This window comes from Polypterus senegalus, chromosome 2, assembly GCF_016835505.1.
Source record: "Polypterus senegalus isolate Bchr_013 chromosome 2, ASM1683550v1, whole genome shotgun sequence".
NCBI classification, from domain to species: Eukaryota; Metazoa; Chordata; class Cladistia; order Polypteriformes; family Polypteridae; genus Polypterus; species Polypterus senegalus.
The window spans coordinates 171739721-171766282 of NC_053155.1; the positions used below are offsets into that span (position 1 = coordinate 171739721).

General features: G+C 38.9%; 1 protein-coding gene across 2 annotated transcripts in view; it reads right to left on the reverse strand.

Annotated features, from left to right (window-relative positions):
* Positions 1-26562, reverse strand: part of LOC120523544 (TPA-induced transmembrane protein homolog) — a 74749-nt gene that overhangs the window by 43021 nt on the left and 5166 nt on the right. Inside the window, exons 2-3 of one of the 2 annotated variants that reach the window (XM_039744945.1) lie at positions 21107-21226; positions 8456-8594 (exon numbers count right to left, since the gene is read on the reverse strand). In XM_039744945.1, coding sequence (XP_039600879.1) covers positions 8456-8594; positions 21107-21226 — 259 coding nt within the window. The remainder of the gene's footprint in view (positions 1-8455; positions 8595-21106; positions 21227-26562) is intronic. The other variant, XM_039744946.1, reaches the window with a different exon arrangement.

Genomic DNA, 26562 nt, shown 5'->3' on the forward strand with positions numbered 1-26562 from the left:
ACATAGGTATCCAGGCTCTTTAACACTAGAATTACCAGAGCCTACGAAAAAACTCGTAAATCCGTGCCAACTTAAATCCCTTCTTAAAATTGTTCACAGCTCTCCACCAGCGTTTTTTGTCACCTAAATGTGCTGATAAAAATCAGGCTGCAAGCAGCTGGCTATTCCATTCCCCCACTGATTTAGAACATGCGCAAACTTCTCCCAGCTCATGCCTTGATTGATTTTCTGGGGGTGAAGTGGAGTTTTAGAGTGGAAATAATAGATTGTTGTTTGGAACACACACATTTCATGTCTGTTCCGTTTCTACAGTAATCTGTGTAAACACATTGTTAAAATAGAAACGTTTTTAATATTCTACTAGTACAGTGTTTCCCAAACTCGGTCCTGGGGACCCGCTGTGGCTGCAGGTTTTTGTTCCAACCAGCTTCTGTTTTTAATTGAACTCCTCCGTTAATTAAGGGAACAGATATTTCCCAAGTTCTGTGTTTAGGGAACAATATAGAAATTAGAAAAGTAAGTTTGCTAAAAAGAAAAAAATTAAAATGTACCAAACAGTTATAAAGGAATAATGTATTTTTTCTTTTAACAGTATTTTCATCTTGATTTTCATTCTACTTTTCAAGGTGTTCTAATTGTTTAATTAATCCATTATCTACTAATTAGTGGGTCTGACTCTAAAGTACTTGCAGCTTTTGATTATTCAGTGTGTGTGTTCTGCTCATTTTTAATTGTCATTATTAAGATACAACAAAGGGGAAAAACTGCACACAGAAAGGGCAAAATATAATGAAATCAACAAAACAGAGTTAAGCCTTTAAATCTATAGCAAAAGCAGAAATATTTATAAATGTCTTATAAATGTAAAAATCATGCTGCTATGCTTTTCTGAATGTCGAATAAAAGAAAAAAAAATACCATCTAATTAAATGAGTTCAGTGTTATCAGGTGTTGTCACTGATTAGGAATCCGGTTGGAACAAAAACCTGCAGCCACAGGGGGTCCTAAGGACCGAGTTTGGGAAACACTGTACTAGTAGATGACAAAATGTAGGCATAAACTATATAATGTATGAAGCCTGAAGTATCAAAGAAATACTTTCACAAAAGATACAAATCTAACACAATTGCGCATTTATTCAAAAATATAACTGCAGAAACAAAAAGCCGCCTTAACATGCGACATTGACACTTGTTTATTATGACTACCGCCGTGGCGCAATGGAATCAGCTGCCGACTGGGAATCAAAAGGTCGCAAGTTTGATCCTGTACCACTCTGTTTTGAGAAGTAAACTGCTCTTAGTCTTAACTATTTTAGAATAAAAACATACATTTAATTTCAGTCTGTAACAGCTGGTGTAATTTATGATACTTGTAAAGGTTAGCTTTGTTTTTTTTTTTTTAGTCAGTTTTATTATCTCAGCCACGCTCACGAGCCCAAACACACCCCACCCCCGCATCTGAAACTGCTGTTTTCACACAGACGCGCTAGAACAGAGGTAAACTCAGCTCCCTTCTACATCGAAGCAAGAATGCACATACCATTGCTTGCATACTAAAGTGTCAGCAGGTACTATTCGTGGCATTACACACATTTTTGAGCATGCCCTCTGCACACTACTTGTGACTTTAGGCTTTAGGAAGTAAGTAAATAAATAAAGGTAAATCGTGTCATAAAATGATTTCTTCAAAACGTTGAATGTTATTTATTTGGCACGGACATGTCTGCAGGCACTTTTTGTGGCATTACACATGTATTTTTTGAGCATGTCCTGTAGCATGTCATGTAGCATAAATATGGATCACTTCACTGACATGTGAGCAAGCCACGGTACAACTGTGAGACGCGTAACACTCGCCGGCTACAACGTAAAAATAATAATTTCCAGAACGTGCTGTTACGTTGTCATTCATTTTACCCATTGTCTTTCTTTTTATTATTATTTTTTTATTATTTTTATTATTATTTTTATTATTATTTTTATTATGTTACATAGGCACGTACCTTTTATCTTCGGCAATCTCATTCTCTAACCAGGCTTCAGGAGCTAACCAGCGTAACACTGTCCACCACCCCTTTCGTTGTTCCGGCACATTGTTGACATCCGTGAGTAACAACAACATACTAAACTGGAAGGTGGTCTACGCACGTGTGGAATTCGCGGACAAACAAAGATCAAGATCTCTTTAGTTAATTTAAAGCACAACAATTTGTTTAGTTTGAATGTCTGTGTTTTGAGGTGTGACTGGAGTACTACAGTCTTCAGTAGTATAAGCCTGGAGGAGATTCTTAATGCAATGCCTATGTTTTAGCTGTCTCTCTATTGCCATCTAGTGCTTCTTCTTCTAATTCATTCGCGAACAAACAAAGATCAAGATTCAAATGAAGATTACATATAGAGATAACAGAAAAAATAAATGGAACTTTTCGTCAAGAGTCTTCTATAGTAATTTAATTAATATATCTAAGTGTCCATCCATCGATTCCTTCATCTTGCTAACTCATTTATCCAGGGCAGGGTTACAGAACAGCTGGAGCCTATCCCAGCAATCATAAGATGCAAGGCAGGAACAACACTGGGGCAGAGCACCAGCCCATCACAGGGTGAACACACACAGACACAGACACACACACACACACACACAAGTGTTTTTGTTAAACTTTATATACTGTATAATGGCTGCTAGGTTACACTAATTACTGATGTCCTGATGTTCTATGTTGGCATTAATGTTTTATTTGTACATAAGCTTCACCAAATCAAACTCTGCGTAAATAATGTTGTTATGGAAATAAATAAAAGAGCTGTGACCTCTAGGACACCTGGACAACACAGACAAATGACAGATTAAAGCATTTCAAATTTTAAAAAAATAAAAAAAAACTAGCTAACTTAGCTGTCTATTCCCTTTTGGAAAATAACCAAATTACCTGCCTTCACTTCAACACAGGAGCTTTTGGTGTAAAGTTCAATACTTTTGTCATATGTAAGTAGTACAATGAGATTATTTTTTGTATGTCTCCTCAGAATAGTAGCAATAACACACTACAAGACACACAAAAAAGTGTACATAGCATACAACATATATATGTAAAAAATGACATACTGTGCAATATACAGTATTTCTGTGAGTATCTGTTTACAAATATTAGCAAATAGTTTTTGGTACGTTACAATATTTGTTGTTGTGATTAGCTGTTCAGTAATGTTTCGATGTGTGGATAGAAATGTTCCTGAATCCACTGGTCTGAGAGCCAATGGTCCTGTACCTTTTACCAGAAGGAAGGAGTAAGAAAAGCGGCTCTGCAGGATGGCTGAGGTCTTTAATAATATGCTTTCCTTTCTAAGGCATTGTGTTCTGTACAGGTACATGTCATTACCAGAAGGCAGCTGGGTGCCAGCAAAATGCTCTGTTACCCTAGCCACTTTCTACAGTGCTTTACCATCTTGAGCTTAGCAGGTGCTCTGTTAGTGAAGATGCACTCTACTACGCACCTATAGAAGGTGGTGAGACTAAAAAGAGAAACTTGATGCCTTCCTTAAAAGTATTGTATTTGATCTTGTGTTGCTGCTCTGCAACCTGCTTCTCTCTTCTAGATTGCTCATATACTGAATTCTATGCCACACAATGTAATTAATAAAACAGGTACAGCGGAAATACTGAAGTTTACCTTGTTAGATACTTATGTCTTCCCATGGGCTCACCACCTATGGGAGGGGCCAAGGAGGTTGGGTGCAGTGTGACTTGGGTGGTGGCCAAAGGCGGGGACCTTGGCAGTCCGATCCTCGGCTACTGAAGCTAGCTCTTGGGACGTGGAATGTCACCTCTCTGAAGGGGAAGGAGCCTGAGCGGGTGCGCGAGGTTGAGAGATTCCGGCTAGATATTGTCGGCCTCACCTAAACACACAGCTTGGACTCTGGAACCAATCTCCTTGAGGTTGCGAGGGTCTGCTTGGAACGTCTGGCAGAGTCCCCTGTCAGAAGCAGCGCCATCTCCCACCTCCAGCAGAACTTCGACCACATCCCAAGGGAGGTGGGGGACCATGAGTCCGAATGGGCCATTTCCTGTGCCTCTGTTGTTGAGGCGGCTGACCGGAGCTGTGGGCGTAAGGTGGTTAGTGCCTGTCGTGGCGGCAATCCCCGAACCTGTTGGTGGACACCTTTTGTGCTTTGGGACTTTTGGAGGCAGCTGATAGGTACCGGCAGGCCAAGCGGAATGCGGCTTTGGTGGTTGCTGAGGCAAAAACTCGGGCGTGGGAGGAGTTGGGGAGGCCATGGAGAACGACTTTTGGACGGCTTCGAGGAGATTCTGGTCCACCATCCGGCATCTCAGGAGGGGGAAGCACTGCAGTGTCAACACTGTATATGGTGGGGATGGTGCACTGCTGACCTCGACTCAGGATGTTGTGGGTCGGTGGGGGGAGTACTTCGAAGACCTCCTCAATCCCACTAACATGCCTTCTAATGAGGAGGCAGAGCCTGGGGACTCGGAGGTGGGATCCCCCATCTCTGGGACTGAAGTCACCGAGGTGGTCAAAAAACTCCTTGGTGGCAGGGCCCCAGGGGTGGATGAGATACGCCCGGAGTTCCTCAAGGTTCTGGATGTTGTAGGACTATCCTGGTTGACACGCCTCTGCAACATTACATGGACATCGGGGACAGTGCCTCTGGATTGGCAGACCGGGGTGGTGGTCCCCCTCTTTAAGAAGGGGGACCAGAGGGTGTGTTCCAACTATAGAGGGATCACACTCCTCAGCCTCCCTGGAGAGGAGGGTCTGTCAGATAGTCAAACCTCAGATTCAGGAGGAACAGTGTGGTTTTCGTTCTGGTCGCGGAACAGTGGAACATCTCTACACCCTTAGCAGGGTCCTGGAGGGTGCATGGGAGTTTCCCCAACCAGTCTACATGTGTTTTGTGGACTTGGAAAAGGCGTTCGACCATGTCCCTCGGGGAATCCTGTGGGGGGTGCTCCAGGAGTATGGGGTACCGGACTCCCTGATAAGGGCTGTTCGGTCCCTGTACAACCGGTGTCAGAGCTTGGTCCGCATTGCCGGCAGTAAGTCAAACCCGTTTCCAGTGAGAGTTGGACTCCACCAGGGCTGCCCTTTGTCACCGATTCTGTTCATAACTTTTATGGACAGAATTTCTAGACGCAGCCAGGGCATTGAGGGGTCGGTTTGGTGGACTCAGGATTGGGTCACTGCTTTTTGCAGATGATGTTGTCCTGTTTGCTTCATCAGGCCGTGATCTTCACCTCTCTCTGGATCGGTTCACAGCTGAGTGTGAAGCGGCTGGGATGGGAATCAGCACCTCCAAATCCAAGACCATGGCCCTCAGCCGGAAAAGGGTGGAGTGCCCTCTCAGGGTTGGGAGCGAGATTCTGTCCCAAGTGGAGGAGTTCAAGTATCTCGGGGTCTTGTTCACGAGTGAGGGAAGAATGGGGAGTGAGATCGACAGGCGGATCGGTGCGGCATCCGCAGTGATGCGGGCTCTGCATCGGTCTGTCGTGTTGAAAAAGGAGCTGAGCCATAAGGCAAAGCTCTCAATTTACCAGTCGATCTATGTTCCTACCCTCACCTATGGTCATGAGCTATGGGTAGTGACCGAAAGAACGAGATCACGAATACAAGCAGCTGAAATGAGTTTCCTCCGCAAAGTGTCTGGGCTTTCCCTTAAAGATAGGATGAGAAGCTCAGTCATCTGGGAGGGACTCAGAGTAGATTCACTGCTCCTCAGCATCGAGAGGAGTCAGATGAGGTTGCTCGGGCATCTGATCAGAATGCCACCTAGACGCCTCCCTGGTGAGGTGTTCTGGGCATGTCTAACCGGGAGGAGGTCCCGGGGAAGACCCAGGACACGCTGGAAGGACTATGTCTCCCGGCTGGCCTGGGAACGCCTTGGGATTCCCCTGGAAGAGCTAGAAGAAGTGGCCGAGAAGAGGGAAATCTGGGCATCTCTGCTCAAGCTGCTGCCCCCTGTGACCCGATCTCGGATAAGCGGAAGAGGATGGATGGATGGATACTTGTGTAAAGGGCATACCTGAATATAGAACACTGAAATATTTGCATATATCATTTCATGGATTAATAGAAAGGATAGCCTAAGCAGAACACTCAATTGTTTTGCAACCAGGTGCACAGATTGTACTTTCTAAATCACAATAGATCACCATGCAGTCAAATACTGATCAAACAATTTCTACTTCTTACCTTTTTTGCCAGATTGGGGAATTGGAGGTGTGATTATTCACTATGAGAAATATTGAAAAGAAAATCTAGATAACCTTACATTAGTAAATAATTTTAATTCATTAAGTTGTATAAAAAAAAATCAACAAAATAAGACTGAAACTGGAATATTAATTTTCAATACAGTCTATACTGGCACATGTGTTACATTATTTGCTTTTAGGATAGCAAAAAAGAGAACAAATATACTATTCTACATAAATTACATCTTGGGAACATTCTCATTTAGGTCACACCTCACACCATAAAATACCAAAGCTATGTAGCTAACAAATGATTAAACTGACTTTGAGGGGAAAAATAAACTGAGAGGGAAAAAAAGACTGGGAAGAAAAAACAATAGAGAGCAGTCTGGAATGCAGAAGGCTGCCAAACCAGCAGTCAATGTAAAAAATGTAGTGTATTAAAGTAGTAGTATAGTAGGAAATATTATACAATATGTTCTAATGATATGAGAAGATAAAAGACAATCTTAACTGATAAAATCCAAGGAAAATCTCAACCATTTCAGAAATGGCTTGACACAGTCACTGCTTGAAAACTAAATCCCTGTTACATTTTTCCCATGACTCTTAGCTGACATTCTTGCCATTTATAAAGCTGCACTTCAGACTTCTCTTCAGAGTTCTGTCTTTTAGATTTTTTCTGTACTTTGACATATATTTTAACAGCTGTGCTCCCTTCTTTATTTTGTTTATTTTTGAAAATCAGAGACTTAAAAGTTTATTTACTAATTAATTGATCTATTGAAGCTAAAATGTGTTTTGTCATTAATATATAAAAATATAAACTGTAAATTTAAAAAGTTTTACATTCAGACTTGCATTGTCACTGAGCATGCAGTAATACAGTGCAATCATCTATAACTGACAAAAAAAGATGAGCACATTAAAAAAACTTTATCACCCTTGTAACCACACAGTTCCCTTGTTAATAAACCGAAATTCTAAAAAAACAAACATTTTTTTTGTAATTTATTTGTAAAATACAGTGATTTTTTTCAATTACATAAATCCCAATTTTGCATTAATACCTAAATATGAATACTTTGACTACCAAAAATGATAATGTGAAAACAAAACCATTTATTGATACAAACTAAAAGGCCAAAGGATAGGTAATGGTAAAAGGATCCTTATAATGCAAAATATAAAGAAATGAAAACCTAGCTAAACCATAATTAGATCCCCCTTATTAACTCAAGGGAAAAGCTGCCTTCTCTCATTCTATTCTATGGACTTCAAGTACAGGGTGAGTCAAAATTATGTTAACACTAATGGTACTGCTATATATGTATATACTTATATACAATTTTTGTGCCACATATGGTACATGTGTTAAACATAATGGCGAACAGGTTGAGACATTCCTGTAAATTATCTTGCACATAAGTATGTTTTATAAATAAATTATTTCAAATTTCAAATGTTAACATAATTTTGGCTCATCCTGTATAATAGCATCCTGACCCAAAAACACTTTTAAGCTTCTGGACATTAGTACTTTCATGGACACCTCTGGTCCTCTCAGAAACACTTTCAGGTGAAGGCCTGGACCATTCGCCAGTAAGAGACACCAGGACAGCAGCTCCCCATAATAGAAATTGCAATCCCTGTATCCCCAGAGGGGTCGATTCAAAACCAATAATAGGATGCCCTATATAATATAAGAATACCAGTCTATACTTCTATAATTAATCAAGGAGTGAATATGAATAAATATTTAATCATTTTCATTATTAAAACAAAATCTTTTATTTTTAGTTTACACAATTTCAGTTTCAAATCATATTTCATAGTCTAATTTTTTGCTTTATTTATTCATTTATAGGATTTTCTGAACAGGATTCCTATGCACAACCAACCATACTTCCTCAGAAACCACTAGATAACAATAACCATTCAACTTTGCCTATAAACGATTGGATGCTCCCTGAAATTACACGGGAGTTAGTCTGAATCCAAGACAATGCACTTGATTGGACAAAGGGACAACTCTGTATTGCTATGCAACACTTAATTATTTAATGATTATTCAAATAAAACTGCTGGAGATTGTTTAAAATTTAAATAAATATTACATCTTGCTTGAAGAAGGGGCCTGAGTTGCCTCGAAAGATTGCATATTTTAATCTTTTTAGTTAGCCAATAAAAGGTGTAATTTTGCTTGACTTTTCATTATAATAAATATATTAGAAAATCTTACCAGAATATAGGACAAGGCTAATCAGAATTGCCAGGACGAACAGTAGAATGATCAATAAAATAATGTGCCACAGCTTCAGCTTCCAGCAGACTAATTTGCTCTTTGAATAGCATCTTTTCTTTCCTCTGTTTGATACAACCTGTTAGGAAAATAGATTACATAAAATTTAGGCGCAAAATGACAATATAGTATATCAGTATGTGGTTTTAAACTTAAGTAATACTGTATAATGGGGATAGCAAACAGTGTGTAAAACTCAAGCAAAATGTTGTTCTTTTCAAGCATACCTAAACATCCAAATTACAAAAGCAAAGTTTTTACTACAAGCACAAAAAAAACACAAAAAATAATAGGTGCAAGAGAAACCAACCTGCTTATGCAGACATATTCCTGTACAGTACACCCTATTGAATCCCTACCAGATGATTGTTTGGCTCTTTTTATTTTCATATGACAAACCTCCAGGAATTCAACAATAATGTACCACTGAACCACTTCAACTATAAAGGATTACATCCAAACAAATAGTGAAATGTGAAATTCATTAACAAATTTTTATTTTTAGTGACGAGCACCAGACTTAAAATATGCTGCTGTCTTCAGTTCACTTGTTGTCACTGGCACTATATATAGTGTAATGTTACAGCCTTATTCCAAAATGGATTAAATTCATTTTATTCCTCAAAATTCACACTCCATAATGACAATGCGAAAAAAGTTTACTTGAGGCTTTTGCAAATTTATTAAAAATAAAAAAACTGAGAAATCACATGTGCATAAGTATTCACAGCCTTTGCTCAATACTTTGTCGATGCACCTTTGGCAGCAATTACAGCCTCAAGTCTTTTTGAATATGATGCCACAAGCTTGGGACACCTATCCTTGGCCAGTTTCGCCCATTCCCCTTTACAGCACCTCTCAATCTCCATCAGGTTGGATGGGAAGCGTTGGTGCACAGCCATTTTAAGATCTCTCCAGAGATGTTTAATCGGATTCAAGTCTGGGCTCTGGCTGGGCCATTCAAGGACATTCACAGAGTTGTCCTGAAGCCACTCCTTTGATATCTTGTCTGTGTGTTTAGGGTCGTTGTCCTGCTGAAATAAGAACTGTCGCCCCAGTCTGAGGTCAAGAGCGCTCTGGAGCAGGTTTTCATCCAGGATGTCACTGTACATTGCTGCAGTCATCTTTCCCTTTATCCTGACTAGTCTCCCAGTTCCTGCTGCTGAAATACATCCCCACAGCATGATGCTGCCACCACCATGCCTCACTGTAGGGATGGTATTGGCCTGGTGATGAGAGGTGCCTGGTTTCCTCCAAACGTGACACCTGGCATTTACACCAAAGAGTTCAATCTTTGTCTCATCAGACAAGAGAATTTTGTTGCTCATGGTCTGAGAGTCCTTCAGGTGCCTTTTGGCAAACTCCAGGCATACTGCCATGTGCCTTTTGCTAAGGAGTGGCTTCCATCTGGCCACTCTACCATACAGGCCTAATTGGTGGATTGCTGCAGAGATGGTTGTCCTTCTGGAAGGTTCTCCTCTCTCCACAGAGGACCTCTGGAGCTCTGAAAGAGTGACCATCGGGTTCTTGGTCACCTCCCTGACTAAGGCCCTTCTCCCCCGATCGCTCAGTTTAGATGGCCAGCCAGCTCTAGTAAGAGTCCTGGTGGTTTCGAATTTCTTCCACATACAGATGATAGAGGTCACTGTGCTCATTGGGACCTTTAAAGCAGCAGAAATTTTTCTGTAACCTTCCTCAGATTTGTGCCTTGAGACAATCCTGTCTCGGAGGTCTACAGACAATTCCTTTGACTTCAAGCTTGGTTTGTGCTCTGACATGAACTGTGAACTGTGGGACCTTATATAGACAGGTGTGTGCCTTTCCAAATCATGTCCAATCAACTGAATTTACCACAGGTGGACTCCAATTAAGCTGCAGAAACATCTCAAGGATGATCAGGGGAAACAAGATGCACCTGAGCTCAATTTTGAGCTTCATGGCAAAGGTTTAAATACTTATGTATATGTGCTTTCTCAATTTTTTAATTTTTAATAAATTTGCAAAAATCTCAAGTAAACTTTTTTCATGTTGTCATTATGGGGTGTTGTGTGTAGAATTCTGAGAAAAAAAATGAATTTAATCCATTTTGGAATAAGGCTGTAACATCATAAAATGTGGAAAAAGTGATGCGCTGTTAATACTTTCCGGATGCACTGTGTGTATATATATATATATATATATATATATATATAACCACTGAAAAGTTATACAGCACTTCAGCTTTTCCAGTTTTTATGGAAATGCATGCAGTTCAATGTCTTAATGTTTAATGAAATCAAGGTATTGAACAAATAAACACTGGAAAATAAAAATAAGTAGTACTTCAGAGGGTACAGAAACACATTATGTTCCAACTTTGACAGATAGAGGGATTTAAGTGGTCAACAGAAGTTGGGATACCTGTGCAAATTGTTTGTTTCAACTTGCAAAGCTTAATTTACTTTAATTGCTGCAGAACATTTGTAGGTTCTAACATATTAGTTGTTCACGGAAGAAAGCCCATTTGTAATACTCTGAAATTTCCTTTTTCGTAGTTTTTGCTAACCTAAACTTTAAATGTAAACCTTTGGCAGTTTACTGCTTACCTTTTCACCATTTTAGGTTCTTCACTGCATTTCAACTGATTAAATTTGAAGAAAAACTGAGGTGTTATAAAATTTTTGACCAATAGTATATTTATATGAAAAACGGCATAGCTAGTCTGTTTTGATATCAACGCCGGAAGTGCAGCAGTTTGCTGATGTGGAATCCAGAACAGAATGTGCATGAAGCCTGTTGTGAATTAAAATAAGGACAGAACAACAGCTGGAGTATAACTGCATAAACATTTGTAGACATTCCTAGAGACTCAAGAATAATTATTTAAAGATGAGGTTGTAACAGTCGTCTGGAACATGTGTGTTTGTCACTGTGAGTTTGCACCTTTCCCCATTCCTGATAATGGTGGAATGGCATAACTTGTATGGCCAATGGTACATGGGGAGGGGAGCACCTGGCTTGTAGGGCCAACAGACTGTACGGTGAGGAGTCAACTTGTATATAAATGGGTAGCGGGAAAAGAGAGAGAGGGAGCACAGAGCCAAGAGAAAAGCAGACAACTTAAAAGGAAAAAAGCAAGAGGCAAAGTGATTGACACTGCTCATTCTCATCTTTATGCGTTAGTGGCATATGTGGTTGAGTGCCTTGTACCATGATTTGTGTGGGGTGGGAAGCACTGCAGCGCGATAATATATATATAGGGGTTTTTGTTAAGTGTGTGATTTCTTCCAATAATCATTTTTTAACTTAACTCTGCATTCACTGGTGTATTTCTGTACTTAGGGTGGTGTAGTAGGAAAGTAGTGATAGTCGCTCGTGCCCCGGATTATTTCTTTTTTTTTTTTTGTCTTTCTTTTTTCTTTGCTGTCACTCTAGGATAGCAGCACATATATAATTGTGCCGGCTAGAGGAGTGGTACAAGCTGATGTTTAATTATAATATGACTTTCAAAGAAAAATTTGATACAACAGGTTAAATTAAAATGCCAAAAACTGGAGGGCAGATGAAGAGAAACAAATGTAGAAGTCTTCTGAACTGTACGGACAGTACTAAAAGTTATTAAGAACTCTCAGTGTGACTTGCTCTAACCACTATTCTCCATTAATAGACAACAACAAAAATATTTTTCATGTACTGTTTAGAGCAGTTGCTAATTCAAAAAGTAGGTACTATGAACTGAATGCGTACGTACAGACATTAGCAGTGCAGACTTTATAAACTTCTTTAATGATGGAACTGACAATATAAGATCCCAAATTTGAGCATCAGCTCACAAAGTAAATATTGTATTGTCAAATTCTGTTTCTCCTTGTGCACGCCGCTTTTGTAATTTTAACTCAATAACAGAAAAAGGAAGTCATGAATTTAATTTCTAAAATGAAATGCACTACCCAATCCCTACAAAACTAGTGAAACATATTATGGATTAATTTCTAATTGGAGCGACTACTTCTTGTGGTTTTTCAATGGCTGTTCAAACTGACAGAAGTGATGATATTCTCAAATGTTCTCAAATGATTATACACATCTGAGTTTGTAGTAAATAGTGGTGAAATCTGCCACTGCAAAGGCTATGTCAACAGGGGTTCTTCCTAAAACCCAGTCCCACTTATTCTAGTCCGTGTACTTTAAATCCCGATGGTTTAAGGAATAAACCAAAAGAAATTGAACAAAAGAAAATGAAAAACTAAAATTGCTGTAATTAAGTCAGGAACTCAGGGGCACAAAGTAAATGAAGCTTAATGATTAATTTGTACATTGCAATGAGCACCTCATCACGAGAGACAGACAGACACACACACATAGGCCAATGCAGCTACTCAACTCAACATATCTGAGAAGTGCCTCTTGTCTGCTAGAATATCTTTCTATTATTTTGACTGTTGCATCATTATATGACATAACAATAGAAGAGCTTAAATAGGCATTTCTATGTATATAGTATACTAGGTGTCAAAACGCATTTGCATTTACATTTGCATTTACAGTTAGATAGTAATGCTATCGTTCTTTAGTTATTCATTTAGACATGGAGCCCAAAGGTAGATTCTTTGCAGCCTCGTCTATGCTTCTACTGGTGTTATTAGGCACATTTACTGATTTGGGTGTTTTGAGTAGTGAAATCTGCATCTCTTGTGTCTCTTTGTTATCACCTCTTTTAAACAGCAGTCTTTTTCACCTCCTTTTGAAGGGGTGTGACACATTGAATCTTGCAGTATTTTCATGAACATATTGTAGCTGCCAATTCCTTCAACCTTAATCGACTCCTTACTACTAATCCATTTATGTCTTCAAAAGCCAATATATAATCGGATGTTACAAAACATTCTTCCCTTGCAACATGTCATTTTTATTTTTAACACATGCAAAGTGATCTTTATGCGTAAATGGCACAACTGTATATAGTTAGTAGGGGTATTTCAGGAGAATTTTCAACTGTAAGCTGTTCATCGTAATAAGCATGCTCTGAGAGATCAAGTTAACAAATGCATCATTAATCTTTGCAGCTCAAGATCACTGCCCCTACTTTGAGCACCACCTTCACAGGGTGTTGGATTGACTAAGAAATATGATATCCACTGAGCTGTCTAATTGTCCCCACCCAATTTTAAGTAAAATTCACACATGGTTTTTTCCAGACATATATATTAAACATCTGGCTCAACAAGTCTACCAACATGCAGACCTGCCCCATTATGCAGGCTGCAGCTAGGTGTACTTGGAATGACAGCAAAGATAACTTAGCATTAGCAGTGGGAGTGCACATGTCTCAGACTTGGTTTTCATAACTGTGAAAACTCAGGTTTATTCAGTTTATAAGATGAAAAATTGTATTAAATGACTTTGCTTAGATACCCATAGTTTTGTAAATTGGTCATTAATTGCTTAGGCCTGCTTCCATTGCTTGGCCTCACAGGACTGGAAAGGTTGGGTGTCAGGTACTTAGAGACTGATTTTCAACTGTTGTGAAGTTTCTCCTAGGTCCTGGAGAGTGATGCTATGGCGAGTTGCTTTCAGTTCTTTCACAAAATAATCTTTAACAACTCAGTCTCATGACACTGAAGCTATACTAAAAGACTGAATAATGTATATTTTGCTTTTTATTATTGCATCCTATTTTTAATGATATATTGCTGTTCAATACTGTACATTCTACTGGGTTTTGCATTTGCTTTTGTTTGTACTGCTGTTGTTTCACTGACTTTTTATTTAATGATACCTGGGTGAGTAAACCCAAGGAAGAGGTCCAGTTCCTTATAAAGAGGTCCATTGTCCTCCGATATGTAGAATATAATTAACCTGGCTCAGCTCCGTAGTCGATGTACAGGTAGGTGGTATAACCTGCTTGGCATTGCTGCCTGTCGCACCTCCTCCGGTGCCCATGGGTCAGCTGCAGGGTCTTCAGCTGGGAACCACCATTCACCAATGTTTCACTCCTTTAATCGCTAGAACGCCTCCTGGTGGCGGAGCAGTGACAGGGACGTCTCCCTGTCACCCCCTGCAGCTGTTATTGGGGTTATTTGTTCTTTCCCCACCTCCTGTCCTTTCTCCTCAACCAGAGCCAAAGCTACCTTTCTCTGCCTCTTCTGCCAGATCTTTAACGGCCTTTCTTAGGTTCCTTCCAGTCACCCCTGCGTCCCTCAGGAGGTGTGTGGTTGACAGCCCCACATACCCTCGGCATCCCACCTCCACTGGGTAGATGGTGGTCTTCCAGCCGGCCTCCCTGCACTCCTCAGCCAGCTCGGAGTACTTGGCCTTCTTGTGCTCGAAGGCAGCCTCTATCTCCCCTTTAGATGGAACGGTCAGCTCAATAAGGTGCACCAATCTTACTTTGGTGGTAAATAAGGAACAAATACATTTTTTTAACAGTAACATATAGCTATATAGCTATTTGGGTTTATGTGATTACTTGTTTTTTTTTAAATATCAGTCTAGTCAGGAGACCTTCTATTAAACTGAGACTAAAGTATGTTTTGGCAGAGCACATCTGATGCTCATTTATGCTGTTATGAAATACACTGGCATGAAAAGGCATTAAATTCAAGTTCTGTGTACATTTATTTTCTCATCTTATTGTTTCTATACAGGGTCATGGGAGTACAAGGCAAGAACCAACCCAAGACAGTGAGCAGTCGAGCTACGATATCTCAATTCTTATAGTGGGTAAATCTAAAAGTAGGAGTATCAGCAAAAAGCTACACTGGGCAAATGTTCACACTTCTCACTGTTAGTGGTTGGGTCATGATTTGAAGCCAGCCTTTAAATTTATATTGAGTTATATTTTACATTAGAGAGCACTCTTTCTCTTTGCGTTATGGTGTGCTATGCATTTCTCACCGAGGCTTTCTTTCTATGTGCCTTGCAAATTCAAACAGAAAAGCATTATTTTTTCTGGCACAAGACTTTAGATGCTAAACTCCCTCCTACTTTTTGAAATAAAGTGGCTTCTCAGTCGTCTCAGCCCACTGGCCGAGTGCTTTGCTTGGCAAGATGGGTCTCAGCTTTCAGGTCCAGCTTTTTGTTTCAGAGAGGAGACAAGTTTCAAAGAATACAGAGTCATTTTGGAGAGTAAAAGCAGAGTTTAACCAATGAGTGCAGAGAGAGAAGAGTTAAGATAATTTCTGGAATGTATGTTGGGGGAAGGTGAAGCTGGATATCCTCTTCCCTGTTAAATCTGCCCTCTTAAAAGGCCTTCTCTGCCACTAAGACGCCTTGCAGAATGAGCAATGCCTAGTTTGCACTATGGTGTATACATGTACAAATGCATTACAGTTAAAATCAAGTAATGCTTGAACCACTATGCAACTTGGGGTGTTCATAAGAAATGTAATGATCTACTTGATGATGCAGAAGTACATAAACAATAATAGTTGCATCAAAGATTTGAAAAATTAAAATGTATGATTTAATGTAAATGTTTAAAGTGTAAATAACAGAAATGACAGACCGTAACAGAAATGTGTCATTTTCACCTTTTGATAGAGATCTATAGAGAACTAGATCCCTAGTAAGAGACCAAAAATTATATTTTTAATCATTGGCCTTGACATAGTGTAAAACGGTACCCCACATGGCTATATTTAACATTTGTCATTTTTAATCACCTGGGAATGGCTCATGAAATAATGAAACAATACTCCATTTGCCTGTATTACTAATCTCCATTTTTTCTAATTTTCATGAAAAGGAGTAATTATGACCTGTTGTGTCTTGGACGTGAACCCCTGATGTCAGCTGAAGTGGCATGCATAACCTCAAGTTCTTCTGATCATTTTTACTAAAGACAACTATTGATTTACTCTTTATCATAAGGGTGTACCTTCCTGTGTAAAGTATGGTCCAAAATTGATATATCAGAGATTTTTGGGTCTAGAAGGCCATAAATATGGGTAACCCCCTAAGGCTTGAAGGTTTGCATAATTAGAACTCAAGATGCATCGAACAGTATATCATATGTGGGGGTTTTTCTTGTACCATTGAATCAAGAAGAGCTAGACAAAAAAAAAACAAACAAAAAAGTGATTTCACACAATAAAGCAAAACTCCATCCTTAAAATGGAATTTGGTACAGACTCACAAAAGGCGAAATGACAAGGGTCAAGCAGAATTCTAATTTTTGAATACATAAAACATATGCCTGGTGTTAAGTGCAAATTAAAATAAGGCACTTGTTTTTTATTATGATTTTGAGGCAATCCGAAGTGCATTGGATAAAAGAATGTATTTGTCAATTTCACCCTGTCTGTATTTACTACTAGTAAACAGATAACACACCCATTTTAAATATAATGTGAAGTGGGCTCCCTTTTATTACTCATTTGCTGATTAAGGTTCCTTGTTACATGAGGTTGATGAACAGAAATAGCCATTATCAATTAATTAATCCAGTTCATTTACACCTGAAGAAGCTCTCTCACTCTCTGTTTACATTTACAGTTTTCAGTAGTCAGGGTGTTTCTGTGCATATTTCAGCCAAGCTTCAAGCTGTACTTTCTTTGGGACATGGTGAGATGTCATGACACACAGAAGTACTAATAAGAGTTAAATTCATCTGGGAAATATGGCTTTCTACTCTGCACACAGACGATTTAAGTGGAAATTTTCAATATGACACATATTCATTCTAGGAGAGAGGTTCAGCCTATTTTTTAAGAAAGAAGCTCTGAAAAATTTATACAAGTGATGCATTAACTTTTCCCACTATTTACAAAGCCAGGCACTCTCGCTGCCCTACTATTAATGGGGGTAGTGTAAACTATGCATAAGTTTTGTCCATAATATTTCAGAAAAAAGTGTATTTTTGCTTTCTTGATTATTTCATGTATTTTGTTTGCCAGGTTCAACATAAAGCTTAAAGTGTAGAGTGTTGTCCAGGGACCATACAGATACTGATAAATGAACCAGAGATACAAAAATGGAAATGACCTATTAATTATTTATGAGCTTTAGTACATGTTTCCATATACGATTCCGCCCAGTAAGTATTTCATCATTTGGAAGCTCAAGAGAAATATTGTTTGTGTTTTTTAGAATTATTCCTTTTTCTGCAGTAAAACAGAGGAACACCTACTGTATATAATAACTTGACAATCAAGAGAATTCAGAAATTGGCTGTAATACAAATTAGCATTACAATAAAGCTACAGAACTAAGCAGCCAAGAAAAGATAAATGGCTACACTTGAATTCATTGTTCACAGTGCATCTGGAAAGTATTCACAGTGCATCACTTTTTTTATTTTTAATAAATTTGCAAAAACCTCAAGTAAACTTTTTTTCATGTTGTCATTATGGGGTGTTGTGTGTAGAATTCTGAGGAAAAAAATGAATTTTTTCCATTTTGGAATAAGGCTGTATCATAACAAAATGTGGAAAAAAGTGATGCACTGTGAATACTTTCCGGATGCACTGTACATGTATGACAAAACCACATTGAAGTGACTTTAGACGGAAAAGCGTATTTCACAGCTATAATTGGTTTCTGTGATTTGGTGGCACAGTGGTTAGCACTAGTGCCCCAGGGTGTTAGGAAGAAAGTTTAAAATGTAACCCTTAAACCTCTTTATTGAATCTTATTAGCAAATGTAATATTCACTGATCATAATATAATGAATTCCACTTTAATATCAAAGCTCAAATATATATGCACTTTGCATGCTGAAAGTGATTTCTTTTCATGTGTAGCAAAAAAATATACTCAGATAAAATAAATATACTGTAGTTAGCCAAACCACGGCGTAGCATATGCCGCATCATTATCAACGTGATCAGTCAACGTTGCTTACAGCTGCATTTGGATTGTAGCACAGTCCAAAGCAAGTTAGGATGTGTTTGGTGACGCGTTGGGGGCGGGCACATGAGCAAGCAGTGTGCATGCCTCGAGAGCGAGGGTGGACGCGGGAGGAGGGTGAAAGTTGGCAGGCGGGGCTCTGTCATGCGTTCCCCATGACGCAGCAGGAGGGTTAGAGTGGGCGGTCAGCACTCTGTCATGCGTACCCCATGTTCGAGCGACTTGGTCGATTATATAGACAGTGAAACCTCGGTTCACGACCATAATGCGTTCCAAAACTCTGGTCGTAAACCGATTTGGTCGTGAAGCAAAGTAATTTCCCCCTAATGACTGTATGTAAATACAATTAATCCGTTCCAGACGGTACGAACTGTATATAAATATATATTTTTTTATGTTTTTAAGCACAAATATAGTTAATTACACAATAGAATGCATAGCATAATAGTAAACTAAATGTAAAAACATTGAATAACACTGAGAAAACCTTGAACAACAGAGAAAACTAATACTGCAAGAGTTTGCGCTATAGCAATACGAACCGCTTACTAAAAACACTTTTTTTTATGAGTTTTAAGCACAAAGAAAAAAATGAAAATTTGAAATCTCCGCATTTTAATAAACAGCCAAGATAAGTAACATTGCAACAATGCACGCGCGCTCCTGTGTGTGTGTGTGTTTCTCTCGCGCACCTGTGTGTGTGTCTCTCTCTCTCACGCGCCTGTGTCTGTCGCTCTCTCTCGCGCGCCTGTGTGTGTCTGTCTGTCTCTCTCACGCGCCTGTGTGTGTGTGTCTCTCTCTTGTGCCTGTGTGTGTCTCTCTCTCTCGTGCCCCTGTATGTGTGTGTTTCTCTCTCACACGCCTGTGTGTGTGTGTCTCTCTCGCACGCCTGTGTGTTTGTGTCTCTCTCTCGGGGCCTGTGTGTGTGTCTCTCTCATGTGAAATATAGCACAGACGAAAGCGACTGAGGCTGTGTTTGGTGAGTTGTTGCATGCGGGCACATGAGCAGGCAGTGCACATGCCTTGAGAGCAATGGTAGACGCAGGAGGCAGGCGGGGCTCTGTCGAGCGTATCCCATAGTCTTAGAGTTGGCGGGCGGGGCTCTGTGAGTTGGCGGGCGGAGCTCTCTGTCTTGCTTGCACTCGCTGTCTTGCGTGCCCTTAGTGAATTATATATATAGATAATACTAAAACTAACCTGCTATATGGAATAATGATGATATTTAGCAGAACAGCTTTAAAATATCATTACATTGATTTTATATATATATATATATATATATAAATTATATATATAATTTTACTTGTTTGCTGCCTCATAGTGTATTTTTCTTTACAAAAGAATATAATGTTATCTTTCATTAAGATGCTAAATTGGACTTAAATACATGGATGGATGAATGTAGAATAAGTCTTGCCTAAATAGAAGTTCATAATGGTTATATCATACAGGCTTTGGAAGCTGCATCATAATGATCAACATTAAACATGCTTTGAATACACAGTTTACAGCTTATAACGGCCCTTTACAAAAATAAATCTAATTTAAAATTTCATCCTACTCACCAAAGGGTAACAACATGTTTTAATAGTGTACAAGACAGGATATTTTCACTTTTGACAATAGTGGTAATTATTATCTGTTGAACTCAGCCTTGATACATTTGCCCAAATCATGTTTTAAATGTAATTTTTGCATTCCATGCAAACCCAGGTCACTTTATGAATGTTCTAAGTATTTAAAAGGATAATCAGTTATAGGGAATCAATGTCCTTTGCTTTGGGAGCTGGGCAAAATCTACTGCTTCTCTATAGGCTAAACCCTGCTCTCACATGTAGCTTCATTTTACCAGTGTGCACTTAGCACTGAAATGAGGAGAATGGGAACACTAAACAATTCTGCAAGTATACTTTCAAAGATTTTTGCACAGAGGTGGTGTTTCTGACAGTCACATTTTAAACAATGAGTAACTTCCAGTCTCCTTGTTCAGTTCAATGCCATAGACAGAAAGCAACTTCAGTTAACTCATCTCACTAAAGGCTGAAACTTTCTTTAGTGCTGTGAACTTTTTATCTATACTGAATGTTTTCCATTTCTCATATCTTGCAAGTCAAATTGTGTTTTTTTTTTCTTTTTGATTGCAAATGTTTTAACTAGACATTATAAACTTCACCAGTGTTTGGGTTAAAACCCATCACACTGTTCAAGTTCATACCTTCAAATCCAGACTGATAATAATATCACTGTTGATTAATGGATGCCTTTAAAAAAATATTCCCAAAGCTAAATGTAGCACTTAGCACTGCTTCTGCCTCATACATCCAGTGTTCTGGGAATTAATCCTATGTGTGGTTGTTGTGGAGTCCACATTTTCATTCTTTGTTTAAATGGGTTTTTCACTGGGTTCTCTCATTTTCCTCCAGCTTCCCAAAAGGTTTACTGGTCAGGTTTCATATTCTATTTCTGAAAGGTTTACAGGTAAAATATATTTTTGATTTAATTATCATTCTGAATATTTTGCTGGCAAAAAAACACTAAATCATCTGTCAATCCTTCAACTTTCTAACCTACTTTTTCTGAAACAGGCTTACTGAGGCCAATTAAGACACAAAGTAGAAACCAGCCTTCTACAGACACCAGTACATTGCTGAAAATATTAAAACATACAGAATTGTTTGTGAAAATGATTTTGTTTTACTCTAGAATGTACCGTGTAATAATAAAACACAATTATTTAAAGCAATATTTTTGAATCATACCTACCTCGTGAGATTCAGCTTCACAGTTAATAGACAATGAATTAGCTGTTTCCAAAGGTAATGTTCTGGTTTCTAAATCCATACTTTGCAATGGAATACATTCATCACTGTTGCTCCCATGATCCTATAATTAAATATTGTTTTAGAACAACTCAGTTTTTTCAGTTTCATGGAAATGCATGCAGTTTTATGTCTTAATGTTTCAAGAAATCAAGGTATACAACAAATAAAATTGAAAAAAAAATAAGTCAATGAATCATTGTGTACAAAATGTCATTCAAATTTGTGATTCATCAAAATAGGAACCTTTTGCTGACATAACAGCAAAATTGTGGTAACCTTTTTGATTTAGAATGCCAGTCACTCTGAGCAAGTCACCGAAGAACCCCAAACCATCACACTTCCTCCTCCATGTTTGACAGTTAGTATCACATACTGAGGGACCATCCTTTCACCAACTAGACGGAGTACAAACACCCTGCATGATGAAACAAAAATTACAAATTTTGATTCATCGGTCCATAAGTTGGTGACCCTCAGAAACTTGTCTTCCGATTGGGTTGTGACTTTGGGGCTGCCAGATGTCTTGCTATCAGAGTTTCTTCATGTTTCCGATTGCCTTTGGATTGTGTAGGACAATTTCTCTAAATGAAAGGCCTACACATCTAAGGGTAGCAAAGTTCTATCTCGTTTCATTGGATAATTGCCATTTTCTTGCTATTATCACTGGAATTTACAACTTTGCACAGTGTAATATTGTGCAAGTAATACACCAGAGGATGTATTAACACAGTCTGTTCCAACTCTGCTTTAAGACAAACAGAGAATTTTTAAGTAATCAATGGAATGTGCATGTCTTTCAACTGTAGGAGGAAACCCACATAATTGCAAGGAGTACCTGAAAATTCTGAACAGGGAGGACATCAAACATGAGCACTGGTCTCCTTACTGCAAGGCAGCTGCACTACCACTGTGCCAGCAATATATAAATATATAAATATTCTATTAAGTGTCCCTGATATTAATAAGGCATACCTTATTATAAGGTTAAGATTAGTGGAGGAAGACCCATATAGGGTAGGCTCTGAAACACACAGTTTAAAACATTATAATTAATTTAATTAAAGGTCTTACCCAAGCATGGTCGTCTCTCAAAAAGTGATAAAAATCTAAATTTTTAAATTTCATGTGCATGAAACAGTCATATTTAATATACCTCATTTATTCCTACTTGTCTATCAAAATAAAGTTAAAGGAGTAAAGTCTAAATAGATACCCCTTCTCCTACATCCATAATTAATCAGTTTTTCAACCAAGGATATACTGAATAGTTAGTCTTGTGTGAAAACAGCCCCATTCAGCATCCGCTAAATGACTTAGATTTTACATTTGAAAAAACTAGCCATTGGGTGGAAGCAACATGAAACATCAGACATTGCAAGTTGGGCACACACCAAAAAAAGTTCTGAAAGCAGCAGCTATAGGTAGCGTGGGAAGACAGGGACCAATAGAAGTTAGCATTCTAAATGAATGAATTTTATAGAAGCTTTCTGGGACCCTGGCAAAGAAGAAGCCCTGGCTAAAACTAATCTATGTTTCTGTCTACAAACTTTTTGTAAAATGTCATCTAATGGAATATTATAAATACAATATGTGGTGGAGGGTCTTGCAATTTGACAAGTCCAAAGTGGAACTATCAGGCCTGAATGTTATGTAGTCTGTGTATTGCAAAATAAATGATACATATCATTCAGGTTGCATCATCTTCACCATCAAATATGTTGTGACTGAGATGATCTTCAGCAGCAAGGGCTGGGTTTTCCTAGATTGAATGAAAATGAATGAAGCACAGAACAAACAATTACTAGGTTATTGTAACACTGTCAGAAAACTGAAACTGGGTTAGGCATTTGTGCTTCAACAGGACACATCTATATATACTGTATAATTCACTAAGGGCACGCAAGACAGCGAGCACAAGCAAGACAGAGAGTCACACCCGCCAACTCACAGAGCTCCGCCCACCAACTCTAAGACCATGGGATACGCTCGACAGAGCCCCGCCTGCCAACTGTAACCCTCCTCCTGCATCCACCGTCGCTCTCGAGGCATGTGCACTGCCTGCTCATGTGCCCACACGCAACAACTCACCAAACACAGCCTCAGTCGCTTTCGTCTGTGCTACAGTCCACATGAGAGAGAGACACACACACAGGTGTGCAAGAGAAACACGCACACACAGGCGCACGAGAGACAGACACAAACACAGGCGCGTGAGAGAGAGTCACACACACAGAGGCACGAGAGAGAGACACACACACAGAGGCACGAGAGAGAGAGACACACACACAGGCGTGCGAGAAAGACACACACACAGGTGTGTGAGAGAGACAGACACACACACACAGGCGCGTGAGAGAGACACACACTCAGGCGCGAGAGAGAGAGACACACAGGCGCGTGCGATAGAGAGAGACACGCACACACAGAGGCGCGTGCGAGAAAGACACACACACACAGGCGCGCGAGAGAGACACACACACACACAGGCGCGCGAGAGAGACACACACACAGGCGCGTAAAAGAGACACACACACACACAGGCTCGCGCGTGCATTGTTGCAATGTTACTTTTCTTGGTTGTTTATTAAATTACAGATTTTTTAAATGTTTATTTTTTGCCTGTGCTTAAAACGTAGCGCTATAGCGCGATCTCTTGCAGTGTTAGTTTTCTCTGTTGTTCAAGGTTTTCTCAGTGTTATTTAACGTTTTTACAATTAGTTTACTATTACGCTGTGTATTCTATGGTATAATTAACTATATTTGTGCTTAATAACTTAAAAAAATATATATTTACATACAGTTTGTATGATCTGGAACAGATTAATTGTATTTACATACAATCCTATGGGGAATTTACTTTGGTTCACGACCAAATCAGTTTCCGACCAGAGTTTTGGAACGAATAATGGTCGCGAACCGAGGTTCCACTGTATATATATGATCGACAAAGTCGCCCGACCATGGGGTACGCACGACAGAGCCCCACCTGCCAACTCTCACCCTCCTCCCGCGTTCACCCTCGCTCTCGAGGCATGCACACTGCTTGCTCATGTGCCCGCTCCCAACACGACACCAAACACATCCTCACTCGTTTTGGTCTGTGCTACAGTCCACATGCAGCTGTGAGCCACGTTGACTGTTCACGTTGATAATGATGCTGCATATGCTACGCCACAAGTTGGGTAGTATACTATATAAAGCACACTGGTATGACAGCAATGAAGTGGCTTAAAAGGAAAAAAAAAAAAAACAGATGTTGAAGGCCCAGTCAGAACCCTGAACTTAGTCCCACTGAAAATCTGTGCCAAGATCTCAGAATTACTGTCCATCATCGTGCAATAGAAATCTAACACAGCTAGAGAAAAACAAATGAGTAAATATTGCTCTTTTATGAAGTACAAAGTTAATGGAGACTTATAAAGAAAGATAACTGAATGTTATAGTTGATATGACTTTGTCATATAATGAATCAAATGCTTAACCATTCTTTTACCTTAAATATGTTTTATCTGAAACTGGTTTTACCGTTTACACCTACATTACTCTTTATAACATAGCACTGCTGCCTCGCAGTAAGGAGACCAGGGTTTGCGTTCTGGATCCTCCCTGTGTGGAGTTCGCATGTTCTTCCTGTGTCTGCACGGGTTTCGTCCAAGCACTCCACTTTCCTCCCACAGTCCAAAGACTAGCAGGTTAGATGAATTGGGGAATTTAAATTGGCCCTAGTGTATGGTTGGTGTGTGTGCATGTGTGTGTGTGTGCTTGCCCTGCAATGGACTGGCACCCTGTCCAGGATTTGTTCCTGACTTGCACCCTATGCTAGCTGGGATAGGCTGCAACAGACCCCCACAACCCTGTTCAGGAGTAAGCAGGTTAGAAAATGACTGAGTGACTGACATTCTTGTAGATGGATTATGTAACTGCTGCTTTCAATAATGAGTGTATAAATCTTCTCCAATCTTTTTAGTTGTACAGTATTTGTAACTAAATATAAATACCTACGGAAAAAAAAAAATTTCTTATTTGAACTGCCGTATTCAGTTTGCTATAACATTTTTTTAATGTAATGGCAAAGATATGTTTACTTACAACACCCAAGAACTACACAATAGCTATCACGCTAAAACACATAAAACAAGTAAACACTGGATAAAAAATATTAGCCATGTTTGTGAAGCTATAAAAAACAGATGTCTGGATGTTCTCTTTTGATCTACTAGCTTTTCAGTTACTCTGATTCTCCACAACATGCAAATAATTACATGAATTAGAAAACCACAAAAAATTCACTTACTTTGCTGTTGATGACATCCACCAGATTTACTTTATGGAAGTGAAGAACGTTTGTTTTATTTGTAAAGTAAGTTTGAATTTTGGCCTTCAGGTTAAATTTCTAAGTTTAATTAACTTTTAAGAATTAAAAAAATATACTCACATTAGTATGCTCTCTTATGAAAGCATTGCATTGTCATTGAAATAACCAATATTTCTGAAGCACACATAGTTGTATAATGGGTACTAAAAAAAGGCCTAACAAGGAGGCCATGGCATGACCAAGCTTGTTTAGGTATCTGATCCCATCTAACCTGAAAAAGTACATACTCTAATCTCTAAAAAACTGATTGTTAGAAAATAAAGCAAATGACTACTTACTTTAATCTAATAAGCTCTAGGAGTGGGTCAGAGAACATGAATCACTTTTCAATTACCATTACAACTGAAAGGAGAAATCAAATTTCCAATTCAGATGGCCACAGAAGGTAATTTATCAGTTTTTTTATTAGGGGTGGCTAACAGATATTTTCCTGCTGAGGCCACTATGAATCATTTAGAAATCTAAAGGAACTGTGCTTTTAAACTTTTGCAGGGGAAACAGAAATACAGAGAAAGATTAGGTAAGTGGGTAAGATTTTTTTGGAATCAAACCACTAACCAAAATGGCAAACAACTAATATTTTTTACCTTAAATATACAATCAGCATTTTGAGGTTTTTTGAGTAATTTAGAGTGTATCACTTTTAATTTAATAAGAACCAACAGGAAGACTAGAGCTTTTACACAACTACACCTTAATGACTAAGTGGTTATTTAAAATTTGTCTTTATGTTTAAAACAGGCAGACTAAAACAAGATAGCAGGAACATAAAATACTTAACATAAACCTGACAGCAAACTGTTTATTCTGACCTAAAGGAAACCTGGATAAGGAATCATAAGAGACTGTGCCAAGTTAAAGATGACCAGCAATTCTAAACTCCTCAACATGACAATCTAGCTGTTGCCAGATTTTCAGCACACTTCGGTAAAAGCCTGAAAGATTTCCAATGGGAAAGGAACTACTGTCCATTAAGAAAAGTGCACAGTCCAATTCCAGATTGTCCACTTGATGAAGAAGGG